This window comes from Lipotes vexillifer, unplaced genomic scaffold (genome assembly GCF_000442215.2).
Source record: "Lipotes vexillifer unplaced genomic scaffold, Lipotes_vexillifer_v1.1 scaffold217, whole genome shotgun sequence".
Classification (NCBI taxonomy): Eukaryota; Metazoa; Chordata; class Mammalia; order Artiodactyla; family Lipotidae; genus Lipotes; species Lipotes vexillifer.
Window position 1 is genome coordinate 1,178,093 of NW_006788200.1, and position 19,355 is coordinate 1,197,447.

At 41.4% G+C, this 19,355-nt stretch overlaps 1 protein-coding gene across 2 annotated transcripts in view; it reads left to right on the forward strand.

Annotated features, from left to right (window-relative positions):
• The first annotated feature begins 4,678 nt into the window (after window positions 1-4,678).
• HSPA4 (heat shock protein family A (Hsp70) member 4) overlaps window positions 4,679-19,355 on the forward strand; it is a 42,184-nt gene continuing 27,507 nt past the window's right edge. The window contains exons 1-3 of one of the 2 annotated variants that reach the window (XM_007461351.1): window positions 4,679-5,072; window positions 16,420-16,477; window positions 18,520-18,660. In XM_007461351.1, the coding sequence (XP_007461413.1) occupies window positions 4,966-5,072; window positions 16,420-16,477; window positions 18,520-18,660 (306 nt within the window). In that variant the 5' untranslated portion in view covers window positions 4,679-4,965. The remainder of the gene's footprint in view (window positions 5,073-16,419; window positions 16,478-18,519; window positions 18,661-19,355) is intronic. The other variant, XM_007461352.1, reaches the window with a different exon arrangement.

The following is a 19,355-nucleotide window of genomic DNA, read 5'->3' on the forward strand; positions in this document are numbered from 1 at the left end:
GGGGGGCGGCCGTGGGGGGGGGGGGGGTCCCTCTGTACTCAGGAACAGGACAAGCCAGAGCAAAACCCAGCTGAGCAGGTGAGAGTCTGAGCAGGTGAGAGTCACGTTTCTGGTCTCAGCAGACCAGACCAAGAGGCTGGACTTTGGGGGTGGAGTTGGAATGTCAGCTGCTATAGAGTTGGAAGAAGGCTGAGTCTGGGGCTGGTTGAGGAGAGGGTGGAGCTTATAGGTAAGGAGGCTATGAATCAGGTCAGGAAAATTATCAGTGACCAAGAGACCTAGATGAAGGGGTTAAAATTTCCTGATGGTATCAGTCTGTGTGGCCTGGAGAAATCTTTGCAAAGTTCACCCAGCATTTTAAGATTATAAAGAGGGAAAGGTTTGGGATACTGATGATACTGCAGGACGTATGTATAAGTGTAATCAGCCCGAATGAAGGCAAAAGAGTGAGGGTTTGGGAAAGGGCCTCAGAATGAGATCATAGTGATACTATGTAAGCAGATGGTATAATAGTGTGAGGAAGGACACTAGGATTTCAGCGAATTTGGGGTTAGGAGTGAACTGTAATGGTAGTTTCTATATCAGAAGAGTGTTAAGATTAGAAAAATGCTTGAGGGAAAAAACCAGGAGACTAAACTGTGCCCTACAACTCCTTATATTTATGTTTGTTATACTTGTACTTATAATTAAACAACGTTTAAACAGGTTTTCTTTAGACTTCTCAGAGTCTTTAAAATGACATTATTAACCTATTCATATCTCATAGAACACAGTTTGGGAAAGGCTGGTTTAACCTAATAAAAAAGGCACAACCAAATTCAACCATCATATATACATAACAAAAACACTGAAAGTAAGGAAAGTATTCCAAAAGGTCTACAGTGAATGACTAGTTGAATTAATTTCTCTTATTCTTTTGTTTCCCATATTTACTCTACGGAGCCTTTACAAGGAACATGAGCTTAGAGAAAGCAGTGGTGTAGTTGTAGGAGGCCACTTTGAAATCGGAGTTTTAAAAGTTATATAACCTTGGACAAGCTCTTTTAACCTCATCAGCTCTGTTTTTTCATCCTCAAAATTGGAAAATAACACCCACCTAATGGGTATGCTGTGAGGATTAAATGGATTATGATATCCAAATCACTCAGCACAATGTCCGGCACATACTGTAGGAGCAAGAGATGAAGTAATTACCATTATTATTGAGTTGTTAGAGTTTTAGTGTTTAAGAAAGGAGCGCTGGTTCAGCTAAGGGCATTGGTCCACTCACTGTGATATCAGGGAAGCCAGAAAACACCATTATCTGAGTTTGTAGCTTACTTGTGAAGCAAATGATTCCAGAACCTGCTCCAGAATATAGAACAGGATTCCACTGGACACCTGGCAGGGAAGATTATGAATTCCCAACTGAGAAATTTTGTCTCGTGGTAGGCAGGCTATGAACACTGTATACTGAAAACAGACAAACAAAAACTTTGCTAATTGCTTAGAACTAAATTTAATCATTGTAACAGAGAAAGGCATTTAACAACTTCCTTCTAAAATACTCAAGATGCTCTGCTAAATGAAAAGAACTTGCACTACACCCATAGTGCCTTTAACATTAAAAATTCTGGCAACTTTACTGCTTCACAATCGATTCTTGGAAACTTGTTCCTTTAGATTCTTTGGAATTCTTAAATAACCTTTTCTGACTTGATTTATTTAAATATCCCAGAATAGCCTCTTGAGCTATAAGTTTGATGATCAAAGACACTATTTTTAGCAGGAAGAGTGCTCTCTGTGACTGATGTTATACTTCATTTTGAGAAGGACAAATTGTTCAAAAGATTGATAGAACCAATGGTATTTTAAACTGAAAGCAGTGCCAAGGCAAATAAGGCAGGTAGGTATGAAGTTGGAACACAAAAAGATAGGGATGTTTTTGCCAGTTTAGCTAAAGGCTGGGGAGGCCTCCCACAAGATGGAAGGCAGAGACAGAGTCCACAACCCAGACATAGTGATCTTCTAGGTAGTTTAGGCACTTCAGCCTAGGTCAGGCTTGTTACCCAAAAACCGGGTTCCCTTCTTGGTGGGTGTTGAGCCAAAAGACACAACCAAGCCAAAGATAGGGAGAAGGAAGGATTTATTACTTGCAGTTAGAAATAACACTGGGGATCTTTCTCAAAGCAGTGTCTCCCTGAACAGCAAAACTGGGGAAGTTTTAAGCCAAGAGTACGTGCATATCCATGAAAGGCCTTGTGTGGTATATGCATATTCATGAAGGGGCTTGAGCTGAGGAGATTTTTAACATTGAACTGGGACAAAGCTTTAGGTGATTAAAGCCACAAGGGTCAGAAAAGATCAACATCATTCCATCCTCCATCTGGGTGGGGGCCTTAGCTGCTGTAGAACTTGAAGATGTGTATCATATTATGTACATCCCTTGAGGAGGAACTAGGACTCTTTTATTGCTGAACTACTGTTTCTTGACTGCTTTTCCTTTGTTCCTGCATTCCCTCACTTCCCTTACGATCATTGATTACTGACACCTGTTTAACGGCAAGCACTGTGGCCAGGCTTAGATCAAAAAATGGCTTTGGCCAAATATGGCTTTTCTTACATCAAGAAAGCCATGCCTGGTTCTCTTTCTCCGTGGACCCCCTACCCTATCTGTTTACAGACTGGCTTGTTTGCCCAGTGCTTAATAACCCAGAGTAGACAGATGGAGACAGGACTCTGTCATAGGTAAAGCCAGTAACTTCTTTGGTGTTATTGATATCCTCCTAGGTGGGAGAAAAATAGGAGATAGAGGAAGGAAGGTCAAGTACAATTTTTCTTATTTTTCTTTACTTTTAAAATTGTGGTAAAATATACATAAGGAAACTTACCATTTTAAAGTGTACAAATCAGTGGCATTATGTACATTCACATTGTTGTGCAACCAGCACCACTATCCAACTATAGAACTTTTTCATCATCCCAGACTGAAACTCTGTACCCATTAAACAGTAACTCTCCAATCCCTCCTACCAGCCAGCCCCTAGTGACCACTATTCTAATTTCTGTTTCTATGAATTTGCCTATTCTAGGCGCCTTGTGTAAATGGAATGTCAATATTTGTTTTTTTTGTGTCTAGCTTCTTTGACTTAGCATGACGTTTTCAAGGTTCATCCATGTTGCACCGTGTTAGAATTTTGTTCCTTTTTAGGCTGCATAATATCCCATCATAGGGATATACCACATCTTAAAAACACATTTATGCATCAGCGGACATTTGGGTTGTTTCCACCTTTTGGCTATTGTGAATAATGCTGTGAATATGGGTGTACAAGCATCTGTTTGTCCTTGTTCTCTTTTTCAAAGGCTTTTTCTTCCTGCCTCCATACCTCCTATTACAGCCTCAGGGAGCACTCAGTGCTTGTTTTTGAAGAGAAAAACAGGTTTGATTTAGCCAAAATGTGAGAACCGTGTGGTGATTAGCAAGTTTAAAGGCACCCAACATGGGCTTTGGGCATTGCTGCCTTCTTAGGCAACAGGTGTGAAATAAAATTCATATTTTATGGGAAGACTAGAAAAATTTAAACAAAAAATTTTCTCTGCCCTTTCCCCTCCGCTCCCCCATTATGCGTGGACCAAACTTGCCACCAGGTACTGGGACCCCATTTACCTGTCTAGCTACTCTTGTACTGGATTCAGGTTTTGTGGGGTTGAAGCTTATACAATGCTTAAGTATTTACAAAGTAAATACTTAGAATAAGACATCACATGAAATTACTAGAGACATGGAAATTCAGATTCCCCGTCTTCTGAGATATCTTTAAGCGATTTATCAGAAATGCTCATTACAAAGAGTTGCTTCCCGATTGACAGCTGGCTTCCCCTCCACAACTGGAAGCCACCGTAACTCTCAGCAACTCCTTGCTCTCCCAGGTGCCCATGCAAGTGAGGGATCCTGATGATTCGCTAGCTTCATTTCATCCTGCCACTTACCGGCTGGTCTGAACGTACCTAGGAGCATGTCATCTCCCTCAGTGTCTCTTGCATCCAGCTCAAGACGTGTGCTTAGAATGGGTTGGGGATTGAAAGGCTTAAGTGCCGTAGGCTCCTCAGTCTGACCTAAGGACAGGAGTGGTTTAGAAAACGGTGCGACGAGGCTGAACGAAAAAATCAAGGCGGTGGACTTGAGGGTGGAGTCCTCCCCTCCGCCGCAGAGGGCGCTGTCTTTGACTTTGACAGCGTTTTACCTAAGACTGCCGAAGGCCGCGTTCCAACGGCGGCCTTCTCTATCCACCAACCTACCCCAAGGAGAGCAGATGAGAGACGCCTCTGGACTTTTAAGATTAGTTTGTGCTCCCATTTCCCAACACAAGGTGTGGCGTAGGAAGTGACACAACCAGAACTTCCTTTGAGATAAAGAAAAAAGCGGAAGTAGGACAAAAGCGCTTCCTCAGTATTTTGCCTCAAACCGGCTGTCCTACTTTTTTCTGGAAGGGGAGGTGCTCCACTGCTCTTTGCCGCCGCACTTAGTGTACATTCTCAATGGCCAACTCCGCCTCCCATCTGTCTTTCGCCGGCCCTGCCCCTTCCCAGGCTCTTGGGCCTGGGAGGGACGTACACTCGTACGTAACTGGGGGGGCGGGGGCCTCAGGAAGAAAAGGGGCTGAGCCGGAGTCTCGCGAGAACATTCCCTCTCAGTTCTCGCGCTGCTTCTTTACTCTCGTAGCGACGAGACCTTTCGAGATCTTCTCCGCCCCCGCTACCGGCGCCCAGGCTGCGGCCGCTGAGCCGGAGCCGGCCTGAGTAGTGTCCTGCGCTGCGGCCCTCCTTCCAAGAACCTAGGCGCTTGCGTGGCCCTCCGCACGTCTTCCACTAGCCCCAGTTCCCTGGCCCACGCGGCCCGCTTTACGCGCGCCAGCCCCGCCGGGGTCCGTGTCTTGTCTTGCCGGCCGGACCCGGGCTCGAGCCTGAGCTGTAGCCGGCGCCATGTCGGTGGTGGGCATAGATCTGGGGTTCCAGAGCTGCTACGTCGCTGTAGCCCGCGCCGGCGGCATCGAAACGATCGCTAATGAATACAGCGACCGCTGCACGCCGTGAGTGTGGGCCAGGGTAGCCGCGAGCACTGGGGGTTGGGGGGTGGGGAGGTAGCGCTTGCTCCGGTCTGTGACCCTCGCAGTTTGGGGAACGCGGGCCGGGTAGTCACCTCCGTTCCGAGCCGGGGCTCTGGTGGGTAGTGGACCCCCCACTGCGTTTTAGGTCACTAGGGGCCGCGACCTCCCGTGTGGGTCTGCGCCAGGGGCGAGGCGTTTTTTCTGTGGCCCGCCGGCCGAGCGAGGGCTCCGAGTGGGTACTTGGACCAGCGGAGGTTGTGGGTAGGAGCTGGAGGGAAGGCAGGCCCGGGATGTGGGATGCACCGAGATTCTCTTTTAGAGGGCACATAATAGGCCCAGGGCGTATTGACTTCTCTAAAGCCCAGCACAGAGTTGGGAGCTTTGCACCCAGCAGGAGCTTAATAAAAGTTTAATTGAACAGGTCTGGCGTCTGCCGGCTGGCGGTCAGACAGTGCAGAGGCCGGAGTCCCACGTGAGTGGGGGGTGGGGTGGCGCCCGGAAGAGAGGGAGTCGTAGCATCAGAGATCTCCAGATACGGTTGGCACGGAAAGATATCAGAAAAGGATTTAATAAAATCGATACCTTTTGGATACTTTTTGCATTCGCTTTGGTTTTTCACGTCGCTTCAGTATATTGAACTGAATGTTGGGTCATTCTCTGCTGTCATTCTTTGCGCACCTATCCCTAACAGTGTTCCCCTTTCACTGTAATACATTCCAACCAGGGTGTTGGCTGCAATTGTTAATGAATGACTCAGGGGCTCACTTTGACTTTTAGAACCTATGGTAAGTTATGGAGCCAGTATAGACACAGCGCTAAGAAATCATGACTCACCCAGGTCTTTCCTTGGTTAGGGTAAGAGTCTTTTGTACGTAGAGACACCTTTCAATCCATTGTCTTCCTCTTGGACAGAATCTTTTTAAGAAGTTTCTGTTATTTGCTAGGTTCTCATTGTGTCTCATTAAGGGCCTCTGTTTTAAGGCTCGCTTTTCACCCTGCTTTTTGTTACACTTCAGCAATTTCTGGCCAACTCGATTGCTCCCTATACCAGACTGATCTTTGCTACCCAGAAGGCTGACAACATTTCCCTTAAACTTATCAAATTTCTATCCCTTATTTTAGACGTAACCCATGTGCTTCCCCCAAAACCCATCCCAGATCCAAAACCACAGTTTGATGTTCCTTTCTCAATTTTATTATAGTTTTTAACTAATGAGATATAATTCACATACCATACAGTTAACCCTTTGAAAGTGTACAGTTTGTTTTTAGTGTAGACACAAAATTGTGCAACCATCAACACAATTTTAAAGCATTTTCATCATTCCACAAGAGAAACTCTGTACTCATTAGCAGTCACAGCCCAATCCCCAACCCTCCCATCTTCATAGTTTTTAACAGTGGGTCTAATTTGTATTTCCAGGGAAGTGTATTGTACAATGAAGTTTTTAAGTATTTAAGCGTTAATTTCCTATTTGTTATTTTCCTCTCTGGATCCTAGTTTGCTTCATCTGTAGAGATAGTTTTCCTCAAGAAATTAAGAGGGCTAGAGCACTGAGTTAGGCATGTAACTTTTTGGTCTTATCCCAGCTAGAATTAAACATACTTTAGCTCCAAAGGTAAGAGAATTCCAAATATTGGAATGAAGTGTTCCTGTCCTTTTAGACTCTTATGACCCCTTTTCTCCTTTAGATAAATAGTAACTGCAACAGTTTTACCATGAATCTCATTATTTGGAACTGAAAGAGTTGTTTCAGAAAAGAATTTAATCTGCCCAGATCACAGTTAAATTTGTCCCAAAGACTATTTGATGGGTGACCAGATACACCATGTAATTGTGATAAGAATATCTGTTTAAATACTTAAAAGTAATTTTCCTTACATGTTCCTATATTTCCAGGAACTTAGAGGGATGCCATACATTCAAGCAGTTTTTTTTTTTTTTTTTTTTTTTTTTTTTTTTGCGGTACACGGGCCTCTCACTGATGCGGCCCCTCCCGCTGCGGAGTACAGGCTCCGGTCGCGCAGGCTCAGCGGCCATGGCTCAGGGCCCCAGCCGCTCCGCGGCATGTGGGATCTTCCCAGACCGGGGCGTGAACCCGCGTCCCCTGCATCGGCAGGCAGACTCTCAACCACTGTGCCACCAGGGAAGCCCTCAAGTAGTTTTTGAACTATGATCTCGATTAGCTTAGATTTCTGTGTTGGAGTCTTTGGCTAAGTAGAATATGGGGGGCAGAACGGTTGATTTTTTTTTTTTTTTTTCTTTAAAGTAGTGATTATGGAGGAATGGATTTATATCTCAGAGGTACACAGGGAATGTGACATAGGTTTGTTTTAGTGTGAGAGTGGAATGAGATGCAGGTTCTGGAGGGCTGGGTATAGTGAAAGTAACTCATTTAAAATTGTGGGTGCAACAGGATTTGAATTCCATTTTTGAGGAGCCAGTTGAGTCTTATCTAGAAGAGACCCTTGCTTTCCCACCAAATATAGGCTTCCTTTCATTTCAGCAGATAATGAGTGCTTCTAACATGCCAGCTGTTGTGCTAAGCACTGAAGGTACTCTGATAAACAAGTAAGATCCTGCCATCATGGACATGGCTAGTGGAGAAAACCAGATGCTAAACAAATATGTAATTACTGACTGTGGTAAAGGTCCAGAGGGAAAGTACGGAAAACAATGACGGGGACCTAATTTAAATTGGATATGGGGTGGTGATGGAAGGTGCTTCTTAAAGAAGTGTCATTTAAGGTGAAACGCAGAGGATGAGTAGGGTTTTACCATGGAGGTTCTTGGTGGGAGCGAGGAAGAGTTGTTCCGGGCAGAAGGAATAGCAAGTGAGGAAGAACTGAGGCACACTTGACAGACTTGAGAGGATTATAGCCACTTGAAAAAATGCTGTGAATTGAATCTGCAGAGAAGTTAGGCAAGACAGGTTAGATTATGGCAGGGCTTTGTAAATCATGTTAAAGATTTTTATTTAGGTGCTGTGGGAGGTGATCCAATTGATATTTTAAAGATGTGATTGGCTTTTTTGTGGAGAACGGATTTATCTGAGAAGGTGCAAGAGAAGAAGCCGGATGATGCTTAGGAGGATATTGCAATCATTTAGTCCACGTGGGAGTTTATGTTGCTCTCCACCAGTGTGGAAGCATGGGAGAAAAGTTTGGGCGGCTTAGAGATAAACTTTGGAGTTTTAAATTATGAGTGTCGTGTTGATATTTCATGACCATAGGCTTTGGAATAAGATGGAAAGCCTATTTTTATATTTAGTTGGATTATTACAGTAGAAAGAGTACAATCTTAAAGCTTCTTTGGAATAAAAATGTTAACGGACTGCCACACATTACAGGAGTTAGTTGGGCCGTACTGTACAAAATTTATAGGGTAGAGATCAGTTACCTAAGAAGATAATTCTGTGTATGAATAGTTTATGTTATCATTTTCATGGACTTAGTTCCTCGTAAAACAGTATATTAGGAATTTGAAGAGATGAAATTGTCTGTTAATAACTGCTCTTGAGAGCAAAAGCTGAAAGTAAGGTGGGTTCTGGCTAACTGGAAGATTAATATCTGATACCTTATTTGTGCAAGAAAAGTGTTCCTCTATGGAGTGAATATCTTTACACGTTGTAGATCTAAGTAGAGCGTTAGGATGACTGGATCTTTTGGGTTCAGTGAATAGGAAAGTGGATTGGTTAACTAAAGCTTCAGATTGCTAACACTTCTCATGTCTAATTGAGGTTAACAAAGTAGTTTCTTAGACTCATTTAAGAACTAAAATACAACTTTGTATATAGAATTGGTAGGTGTAATCTATAGGAACTTTATGTCATCAGGTTCTAAATTGGGTTTCCTAAATTAAAACTTTTTCTGACTTAATAAAATACTTGTTTGCTTTAACAACAACAAAAATAAAGTGCTAAGTAAAATTGTTTCCTCTCTAATTATTTGCTGTTTGCTGTCTATCCTTGCATAACTTTTTCTAGACTTCTACAAATATATGTAGGGACATGTGTGCCCATATAAACAAATAGGATCATACTATATTTTGTAATTATTTTCTTTCACTTATATTTTAGACATCTTTGAGTCAGTAAATATGAATTTACCTCCTTAAGTACATAATATAATCCATATTATGGCTTTAACATGCTTTCCTCAGATGTTCAGGTTGTTTCTAAATTTTTGCAATTAGAAATAGTCTTCAACAATTCTTTTATATTTATGTTTACATATTAATACTTTTATTTTTGTTGGATAGATTTCAAGATGTGAAATTGGTGAAAGGATATATATGCTTAAAATTTCAGTACCTATTGCCAGAATACTTTACAAAAATTTAAGGGATTAATTTACACCGGGAACGTAAGTGATTTCTCTGTTTCACTGGGGTTAGTGAGGATTATGAGTTAACATATAAAATATTTAGCATAATGCCTGTTACATAGTAAATACTGCGCAATTATTTGCTCATATTGCTATTATTACCTTTTTGTATATTTTATTAATTCTGTTTATTAATGGACCATATATTGGGACAGTAAAATGAAATCTATGGAAGTTTGCCTTTAGGGTTTATCAAATATGTAGCTTTTAATGTGTAAATCTTATTGACTCAGGACTTTGTGGTTCTTAAGGAACTGCATATCTTGCTAGTATGAGTTGTTTGATCTGTTCGATATCAACTGTTTTGGGTATTTTCTAGTTCTGGGCTAAGGCAGTGACCATGGGGTAGTCTGATTAACCTAATAACCATTTCCATGCCAGTTTTGCCTGCTTCTCTTATTTGATAATCTAAATACTATTGTAGGTTCTCTGAAAAGCTCATTTTCTTATATTGTTTAAGAAATTGAATTAGAGTAACAGCTGTCTGAATATCCTGAGAGTGGTCCTACACACACTTATAAACATGAAACTGTACCTTTTAAGGATCTGTGCTGGTTGCAGCTGTTCATAACATCCTATCAGAATATGCATAAATGTTTGGTCAGTGGTATCTTTTACCCAGGAAAGAGAACAACGGCTATTCTCTGGTTTAAAAAGATGATTATTTCTAGGACTTAAAGATTAGAACAGAAAAGTCTTGAACTTGATTTAAATTAACTTTGTGTAATGTCAGCCTGTAATTTGGAATGGAGGAAAGGTAATATCAGTCAAGTAGCAAGTGTCTTGAGTACTGCCGTTTTTAGCAGCATTAACTTGGCCTTGTGTAAAGTATAGAGGAAGTGTAAGATAGAGTCCTGCTGTGGAGATGTAATCATTCTAGTTGGAAATATGAATGACGTAAAGCAACAGTAAATAGAATAAGAATAGAGAGTACAGTTATGGGCAAGGTTATTAAATATAGACCTTAATTGTACAAGTTCAGAGGACAAGTCACATCTGTGGGGGATGGAGTGATAAGGAAAGGCAGGAGTGAGACTTGAGCAAACAGGATTAGAATACATGAAGAAAGGATTGGGACAGTCTGGTGAAGGTATAGAAGTAGGAATAAATCTAGAGGGTTTGGTAGGCAGTACAAAAGTATGTATGGGGACTTCCCCTGGTGGTCCAGTGGTAGAGTCTGCCTTCCAGTGCAGGGGTTGCGGGTTCGATCCCTGGTCATGGAACTAAGATCCCACGTGCAGTGGGACAACTAAGCCCACACGCCACAACTACTGAGCTTGGGCGCCTCAATGACAGAGCCTGTGTGCTGCAAACTACAGAACCCACGTGCTCTGGAGCCTGCATGCTGCAACTAGAGAGAAGCCTGTGCACTGCAAGGAGGATGCAGCCAAAAAAAAGGTTAAAAAAAAAGTATGTATGTGTGGGACTTGGAGTTTGGTAGTCCTGATTTTGAATCCTGAACTCTAGTACTAGTTATGTTTCTGGGCACATTAACTTGCCTTTATTCAGTTCTTCATTTGCAAAATTGGGTCAGTAATAGTTCTTGTCTCAGAGTATTTGGGAGAATCAAGTGTAGAATGCTTAGCACACTGCCTGGCATATGAAGGCTCAAAAATGAAAGCCGTGGGACAAGGGAGCTTGACCTGCTTGGATGAAAGAGAGGCTTCCTAGCATAGATAGGGATTGCATGCAGGCTATGTGAAATTTTGGAATTTCCTGGTGAGTGGGAAATAGTATCAATACATATTTCCTTTAAATATCTTGTTCCCACTCCAAATCCTGACAGAATCATTCAGCCACTGAAGATTTTTTAGAGTGTTTGTTGAGGAGAAACAAACTTAATGGGGGTATTTAGCTTCTCTTTTTAAAACAATTACTTAATTTATTAGGATTGCATAGCAGTATTTACCTAAATAGTAATGGCCATCTCTGGTAGGAGGGTGTTGGTTGTGGAGTTACTGATAATCCCTATGTTCTTTTTTATACTTTTCTAATTTTCTACGATGAGCTTGCACTGGAAAGCACTGAATAGGTTCTAGCTTTGGCCCTAAAATTTGACGTAATCTTTCTGGGCCTTTTTCACATTTAAATATTAGATTTCTTTATGTAAGCTTTTACTTTAAAAACCCCTTCAATTTGTGCTGTTTAACATATCTACCCTCATTCAGTTGTCCTTTTTTTTCTTTTTCTTTTTTTTTTTTTTTTTTTTTTTTTTTTTTTTTTGCGGTCCGCGGGCCTCTCACTGTTGTGGCCTCTCCCGTTGTGGAGCACAGGCTCCGGACGCGCAGGCTCAGTGGCTATGGCTCACGGGCCCAGCCGCTCCGCGGCATGTGGGATCTTCCCGGACCGGCGCATGAACCCGTGTCCCGTGCATCGGCAGGCGGACTCTCAACCACTGCGCCACCAGGGAAGTCCTCAGTTGTCCTTTTGAAAAGGAAATGGTAGGACTTTTTATTCCTCATGATTTTAAAGATGGCTGAGTGGGTTTTAGTGGATAGTTTGAGAAGGTGAAGCACAATTTTCATAGCAAACTAGTTGGTATATTTTTGGTTTGTTCTGGCTTTTTTTTTTTTGTCTGTGCCATGTGTCTTGTGGGATCTCAGTTCCCCAACTAGGGATTAGACCCAGGCTATGGCAGTGAAAGCCCAGAATCCTAACCACTAGGCCACCAGGGAACTCCCTAGTTGGGAGTACATATATATATATGTATATATGTATATGTTTGCAAGAGTATATATGTACATACATACATATATATATATATATATTTTGTTGTTGTTGCGGTACGTGGTCCTCTCACTGCTGCGGCCTCTCCCGTTGCGGGGTACAGGCTTCGGGATGCCAGGCTCAGTGGCCCTGGCTCCCAGGCCCAGCTGCTCCGCGGCATGTGGGATCTTCCTGGACCGGGGCAGGAACCCGCGTCCCCTGCATCGGCAGGCGGTCTCTCAACCACTGTGCCACCAGGGAAGTCCCGGTATATTTTTTTTGTATGAAACTCAGACCAAGGTTTCATTGGAGGTTTAGTAATATATAAGGTTATTTATGATGTGCCAGTCTCTGATAAATGTCCTTTAAAAGTGGATCAACAAATTTAATCCTTATAGCAACCATATTAGGTAGGTGCGGCTATGGCTCAGGGGCCCAGCCGCTCCGCGGCATGTGGGATCTTCCCGGACCGGCGCATGAACCCGTGTCCCGTGCATCGGCAGGCGGACTCTCAACCACTGCGCCACCAGGGAAGTCCTCAGTTGTCCTTTTGAAAAGGAAATGGTAGGACTTTTTATTCCTCATGATTTTAAAGATGGCTGAGTGGGTTTTAGTGGATAGTTTGAGAAGGTGAAGCACAATTTTCATAGCAAACTAGTTGGTATATTTTTGGTTTGTTCTGGCTTTTTTTTTTTTGTCTGTGCCATGTGTCTTGTGGGATCTCAGTTCCCCAACTAGGGATTAGACCCAGGCTATGGCAGTGAAAGCCCAGAATCCTAACCACTAGGCCACCAGGGAACTCCCTAGTTGGGAGTACATATATATATATGTATATATGTATATGTTTGCAAGAGTATATATGTACATACATACATATATATATATATATATTTTGTTGTTGTTGCGGTACGTGGTCCTCTCACTGCTGCGGCCTCTCCCGTTGCGGGGTACAGGCTTCGGGTGCGCAGGCTCAGTGGCCATGGCTCACAGGCCCAGCTGCTCCGCGGCATGTGGGATCTTCCTGGACCGGGGCAGGAACCCGCGTCCCCTGCATCGGCAGGCGGTCTCTCAACCACTGTGCCACCAGGGAAGTCCCGGTATATTTTTTTTGTATGAAACTCAGACCAAGGTTTCATTGGAGGTTTAGTAATATATAAGGTTATTTATGATGTGCCAGTCTCTGATAAATGTCCTTTAAAAGTGGATCAACAAATTTAATCCTTATAGCAACCATATTAGGTAGGTGCGGTAATTTTCCCCATTTTAGAGATGAGCAAATTGAATTTCAGAGCAGCTAATTAACAGGTCACACAGCTAGAAAGGTAGAGAAGGGATTCAGACAGACCCATACTGTCTAATTCTAGAGCCTGAGCTCTTTTTACTGTACATGTGTTCAACTCAATCAAATTGACCATAAAGTGGAAAAGCTAAGGATTCCTTTCTTTAATGTACTAGTTGGCTTGTTATAGAACTTTTTTTAGAATGTAAGAATTATGTAATAATATATTAATGATTTTCTATAATATGATAAGAAAAGTGTGAATTCTGCCCGTACTTTGCAAGAGTTATGCCTTGTTTGAGGTGTAATTGCTATATTATGTGGTAAAGATTGATGTTCCATTAGTGACATTTGATTGCTTTGTAAGAAGTTGGGAACTGTTTGTAGTGTGTGCATATATAGACAAATAAAAGGATGAATAATTTGAACTGAGACAAACTTTTATTTAGCTTTTCAAGATATACGAACCATTTCCTATCTATTACTTCTAAGGCAGATGTAGATTTTAAGAGTAAGTAAAAATGTTAACTGACTTCAAAGAGAATATTACCTAGAGCAGCTCTTTACAGTAGAACATTGTGTGATGATGGAAATGTTCTACATTCACATTGCCCAAAGTCCAGTAAGTTTTAAGCCAAGTCTAATAAGTTTTAAGAGGTAGTAACAATTTTTACTTGAGAGGGATTGGGAAGGCATCACAAGTATGTGATATCTCTGGAGAATGAGTGAGATTTAGAAGGACCAGGGCATTTCAGGTGGCAAAAGTGGTAGAGCAAAGCAGGAGGATTGGAAGACTGTTTGACTTGTGTTGGGGCACTGTGTGCTTGAGATTGCACCTGGAAAATGGGGGTGGGGTTGGGATTGTGAGAGGCCTTAGGTTCTACATTAAGGAATCTGGACCCTATTTGCTGGTAATGTTTTTGTTTGGAAGGTAATTAGAAGCAAGACAGATTCAGAGTTATCAAGGTAGAATAGGAAATTAACCCTTCAACGGACGTACGATAAAGTTGGGAATGTTAAGTTTTTCATTCTTAGAGCTAGTATTGTTTTGAGGAGATAAAGGCTTGAAAACAGGGCTGCAGGAAACAATGGAAGATAAATAATGTTGGCTTTTAGTTATGTTGGGATTGAGGTATTGGTGGGATGCATCTTAGAAATTCAGATCTGGTGGCTTTTAGAAAGATGTAGGTTTGCATGCATAGGCTAGAAGGAGTGGACAGGGTAAATGGAGTAGGTAAGATTACGGTGGGCAATTTCCTAAAGGGCTGTATGGGCTGTAATAGGGGAGACATTTAAGTGGTACTCAGGAATTTTTTTTTTTTTTTTTTAAGTGATAGGTGGTATATTTGCAGAAAGGCTGAGCTTGATACCTGTGCTCTAGAGGGGCTACCCCCCAGCATGTTGTAGGCCCATAGAGCTTAGGGCTCATAGGAAATCTGATGAAATTCCAGGCTGTGTCATATTGATTCACGGCATAGCTGCTTGTAACTGCTCTGGGAGATTGGCTCACAGGGATTCTTGCACCATTGTTTGGAAAGGACCACTGAGGCACAGAGAGGCTAAGCATTCTGCCAGTTTGTACAGGGCTGGTAAGTTTATCTAAGTAAAACAGTTCTACTTAATTAGTAGGTCATCTAATGTGGTCAGATTTGGACCAAGGCAGTATGGCTGCAGAGCTCTTATTTTTACTCGTTCCACTAAATTTGAAGAATTAGGGGTCCAGCGGGGATAGAGAGAGGGTCAAAGCTAGCTAAAGTGTAAAGTATGGAGAAACGATCTATAGTCTGACTCCCATTGCTTTCAGATTGTATGACTCTGGACAAATTTACTTATTAATACCTTTTTGGACTCAGTTTCCTCTCCTATAAAGTGGGAATAAGATAGGGTGCTTATGAGGATTAAATGAGATGGTGCATATAGGCAATTTATGCAGTCATTATTATTAAGTAGGAGGAAGAGAAGGCTTTACTAACCTGAGGGAGAAATGGACTCTGGGAAGAGCTTTGTCTTTTGGATTTTTTGGGGGTGGCATGGGTGAATTTGATCTTATTTTAGCTTGAGAGAAATCAGCTACTGGAAAGGGAGGTGACAAATATATGCAAGGTTCCAGAGTGAAAAACAGGGGGAAGCATGGAGGCCATGATAGCAAAAACATCAACTCCAAAATAACTGACTTTTTAAGCTTAAACACAGTGTTTTAAAGTGTTTATACCTTTAAGCAGGATTCAATTTTGCTTTCTAAAATAGGCAGCATATACATCAAACCAGCAGGCAGTGTATGAATTGATTTGGAAGAATGTGTTCAGAAGGGGGAATGAAGTTCCTTGTCAGAAATTGAGTCTTTTTTAAAAAAAAAAAGAAAAGAAATTGAGTCCTTGGAAACTAGTTCTAGAAAAGTAACTTTTTATGTATTCAATATTTACAGTAGGACAAGAGTTGTTTTCAGGGTTTATAGACTATTGGTGAAGTTATGAGCTGTTCTAAACACAAAGAACATTTTATTGATGTATTGATATGAGGGTATACTATTTTATATTGGAATTTTGAACACCAGACTTGAAGAATTAGAGGATAGTAGAGACTGGTTAGTCCACCTCTTTCCAGTATTTCATACAGATGGTCATACCAAACTTGTACTTCAACATCTAAGTGATGAACTCCCATTATTCTAAGAAACAGCGCATTCCATGGACAGTTTACTCAGTAGAAAGGTCAAAATCATAGACTTACTGTGTGCAGTTAACAAAAATAGGGCTTTTCGGCTAAGCAGATTTTTCTTGCTGTGCTGCAAGGCTTGTGGGATCTTAGTTCCCTAAACAGGGATCGAACCTTCCCCCCACTGCAGTGGGAGCGTGGAGTCTTAACCACTGGACCGCCAGGGAAGTCCTTGCCTGCTTTGGTTTTGGATGTAATAATTACAGTAAGGTTTGATGCTTAAATGTTTGTTTTGTCTTCTAGGGCTTGCATTTCTTTTGGTCCTAAGAATCGTTCAATTGGAGCAGCAGCTAAAAGCCAGGTAGAGTTTTGTTTTTCCCTAAAGTGACTTTTTTCTGTGGTTTGTCCATCCTTCCCATTCATTAAGTATTTCAGTGCCCATTATGTGCCCAACACTGGGAGCCCCTGGTTGTACAATTGAGAGAGATGAACCTGATCCTTCTTATGAACTTGAGTGAGAAGCAAATAGCTTTTTTATTTTAAAAAGCATGAACATATATAATCTGTTTAATGCAAAGTGCTAGGATGTTTGCTTGTTCCTGGGTATTTTATTTTATTTATTTTATTATTATTATTTTTTGTCGTACGTGGGCCTCTCACTGCTGTGGCCTCTTCTGTTGCGGAGCACAGGCTCCGGACGTGCAGGCTCAGCGGCCATGGCTCATGGGCCTAGCTGCTCCGCGGCATGCGGGATCCTCCTGGACTGGGGCACGAACCCACGTCCCCTGCATTAGCAGGTGGACCCTCAACCACTGCGCCACCAGGGAAGCCCTTTCCTGGGTATTTTAAATGCTCGTTAAAGTGTCTTGTTCTGTCTTCATCTTACTAATATTTAAGGTCAGTGTTGATCAAGGTTCTCAAGGAAGGAAAACATACTTGTAGAAGCACACTTATCATTAGTTTACTTTTAAACCAGGAACCTGACATATTTGCTGGTTCCTCTGTAACCAGAGCAGCAGAACCTGAAGAGTTCTATTTCCCTGAGTGTCTGAGGTTGCTATAAAATTAAGGAGTTGCATGTTAGATGTTTAAATAGTTCAGTCTGGAGCAACGTATAGAATGAATAACTGTCTCTTTTTCTGGACCAGGCAGCGCCTAAGATTTATAAGCCCAAGAAAATGGTGCTTGGCCAATTTAATTAAATTGGGTGTTTTATAATCTCATTTTCAGAAAGTTCAACATGTTTTAGGAGACAGTAGATAGCAAGTACAGAGCTGTTTTGAAACGTCTTTCCTTCTAAAAGTCCAGTGAATTCTTCCTGTTTTTAAACTTGCTTTCATTATTGAGAATAGTTATTGTACTAAACTGGCTGCCTAGTTCTAGGTTGACATAGTTATTGTGATACTGAGTTTCTACTTGGCAGCTTACTGAAACAGGGCCTGACTTTGGAGCCCTCATATTGTTTTACAAAAGAACTTCTTTTTGTGCCTTTTGACATTCCTGATGCAGAGGAGCTCTGCTGTTTTTCCTTGGGACTTGTTGCACTTCTGCATTGGGAAGAGGAGCCTATAAGTCTTAAGCAGAAGTTCATTCTTAAATTTTTTGAATGTCCTTTGCCAGCATTTTTCCCCATAAATTATAATACTTTATTCTAGAGAAATTAGAAAATATAGATGTAAAAGTGTAAGGAATTTGGAAGTTAGCATACTACCATTATCCAAAAATCACTGTTAATATCTTAATGTGTAACCTTTTGTGTTCTTTCTAAGCATATAAATGTTTTTCTCCCCACCCCAAGAAAGTGACATCATACCATATAGATACTTGTCTCCAGACTTCTAAAATAATATTAACCATTGTATGGATATGCCATAATTTATTTACCCATTCTTCTGTCATTTACCCTCTAGGCTCTTTGCAGTTTTCTGCTATGATAAATAATGCTCTATCAGTTTATTTGCATTATCTTTGTGGGCTTAGTGTCATCTTTTTTTCCTTTATAGTAAGTTTTCTTCACTAGAATAGCTGAATTGATACATACTGCCAGATTGGCCCCTGGAAAGTTCGAATCACAAACTACGGGTAATTTTTAAAAGATAAAAATTATTTTATGTAAATGTTTGTTAGAAGTTTAAGAACAGAGAATACTTTTATAAGGGTAATGACCTGTCTTCATGAGGAAGTAAGGCAATCTGGGCTCTGGTCCTAGCCCTGCATGTGACCTGTACAGGTCCCTCACTCCTCACTTCACAAGCTAGCAGGCATTGTTCAGAAAGGTTTAGTGCTGAAGAAAACTAACTCAGAAGGAAAATGATTCTGATTTAATCCTGAGATTGTTGAATTTTTTTTTTCATAATTGCTATTAGTCTTTCTACTCTTTGACTCTGATACACTTTTTCTTAGGTAATTTCCAATGCAAAGAACACAGTCCAAGGATTTAAAAGATTCCATGGCCGAGCATTCTCTGATCCATTTGTGGAGGCAGAAAAATCTAAACTTGCATATGATATTGTGCAGTTGCCCACTGGGTTAACAGGTATAAAGGTAAGGTTTTCAAGATAATACCTTAATGATTGAAATACAGTATTTTATGTTATCAGGTCATTTTATATTATACCATTCTACTTTCAAGTTGTAATGAAAATGGTTACAAATGCTTTGGAAAGTCTTTTGCTAGTAAAGACCATTGGCATTTTTTGAATAATCTGGATTTTATTTGGGAGCCATAGGTGGCACTGTTAATAGGGGTTGGACAGATAGGTGGTAATGATGTGAAGTTAACTGCCATTGCTACTTGTCTTGTTGACTAATGCAGCAGTCTTGCTCGTATGATTTTAGTGAATGACTTCGGAGGAGCAGGCAAAGAAATCAACACTTGAAAGTCACTGGCAGATATGTGGTCATACTCTTGACAGTAGGATTGGAAAGGTGGTGTTCTTTTGGGGAAAAGGGAGTTTAGTCTTTGCTATCTCTGCAACATCTAGGAGAGTCTCTTTGTGCATGCAGTGAACTGATCATACAAAAAAGATTAGAGGCTGAGGGATGGGTACGGTGATGGGTACAGTGAACACATTTGTCTCTCTTGCACTCAGGTGGTAAGAGGAATCCAGAAGGGTGTTTGAGCTTTTCAGGCAACTGAGTTTAGGGAGAGGAAATGTGGTGTTTGAGACACCCCATTTGGAGAAATAACGATCATGGGAACAGGTTCAAAATACAAGAGATGATGAGAATTGTAGGGA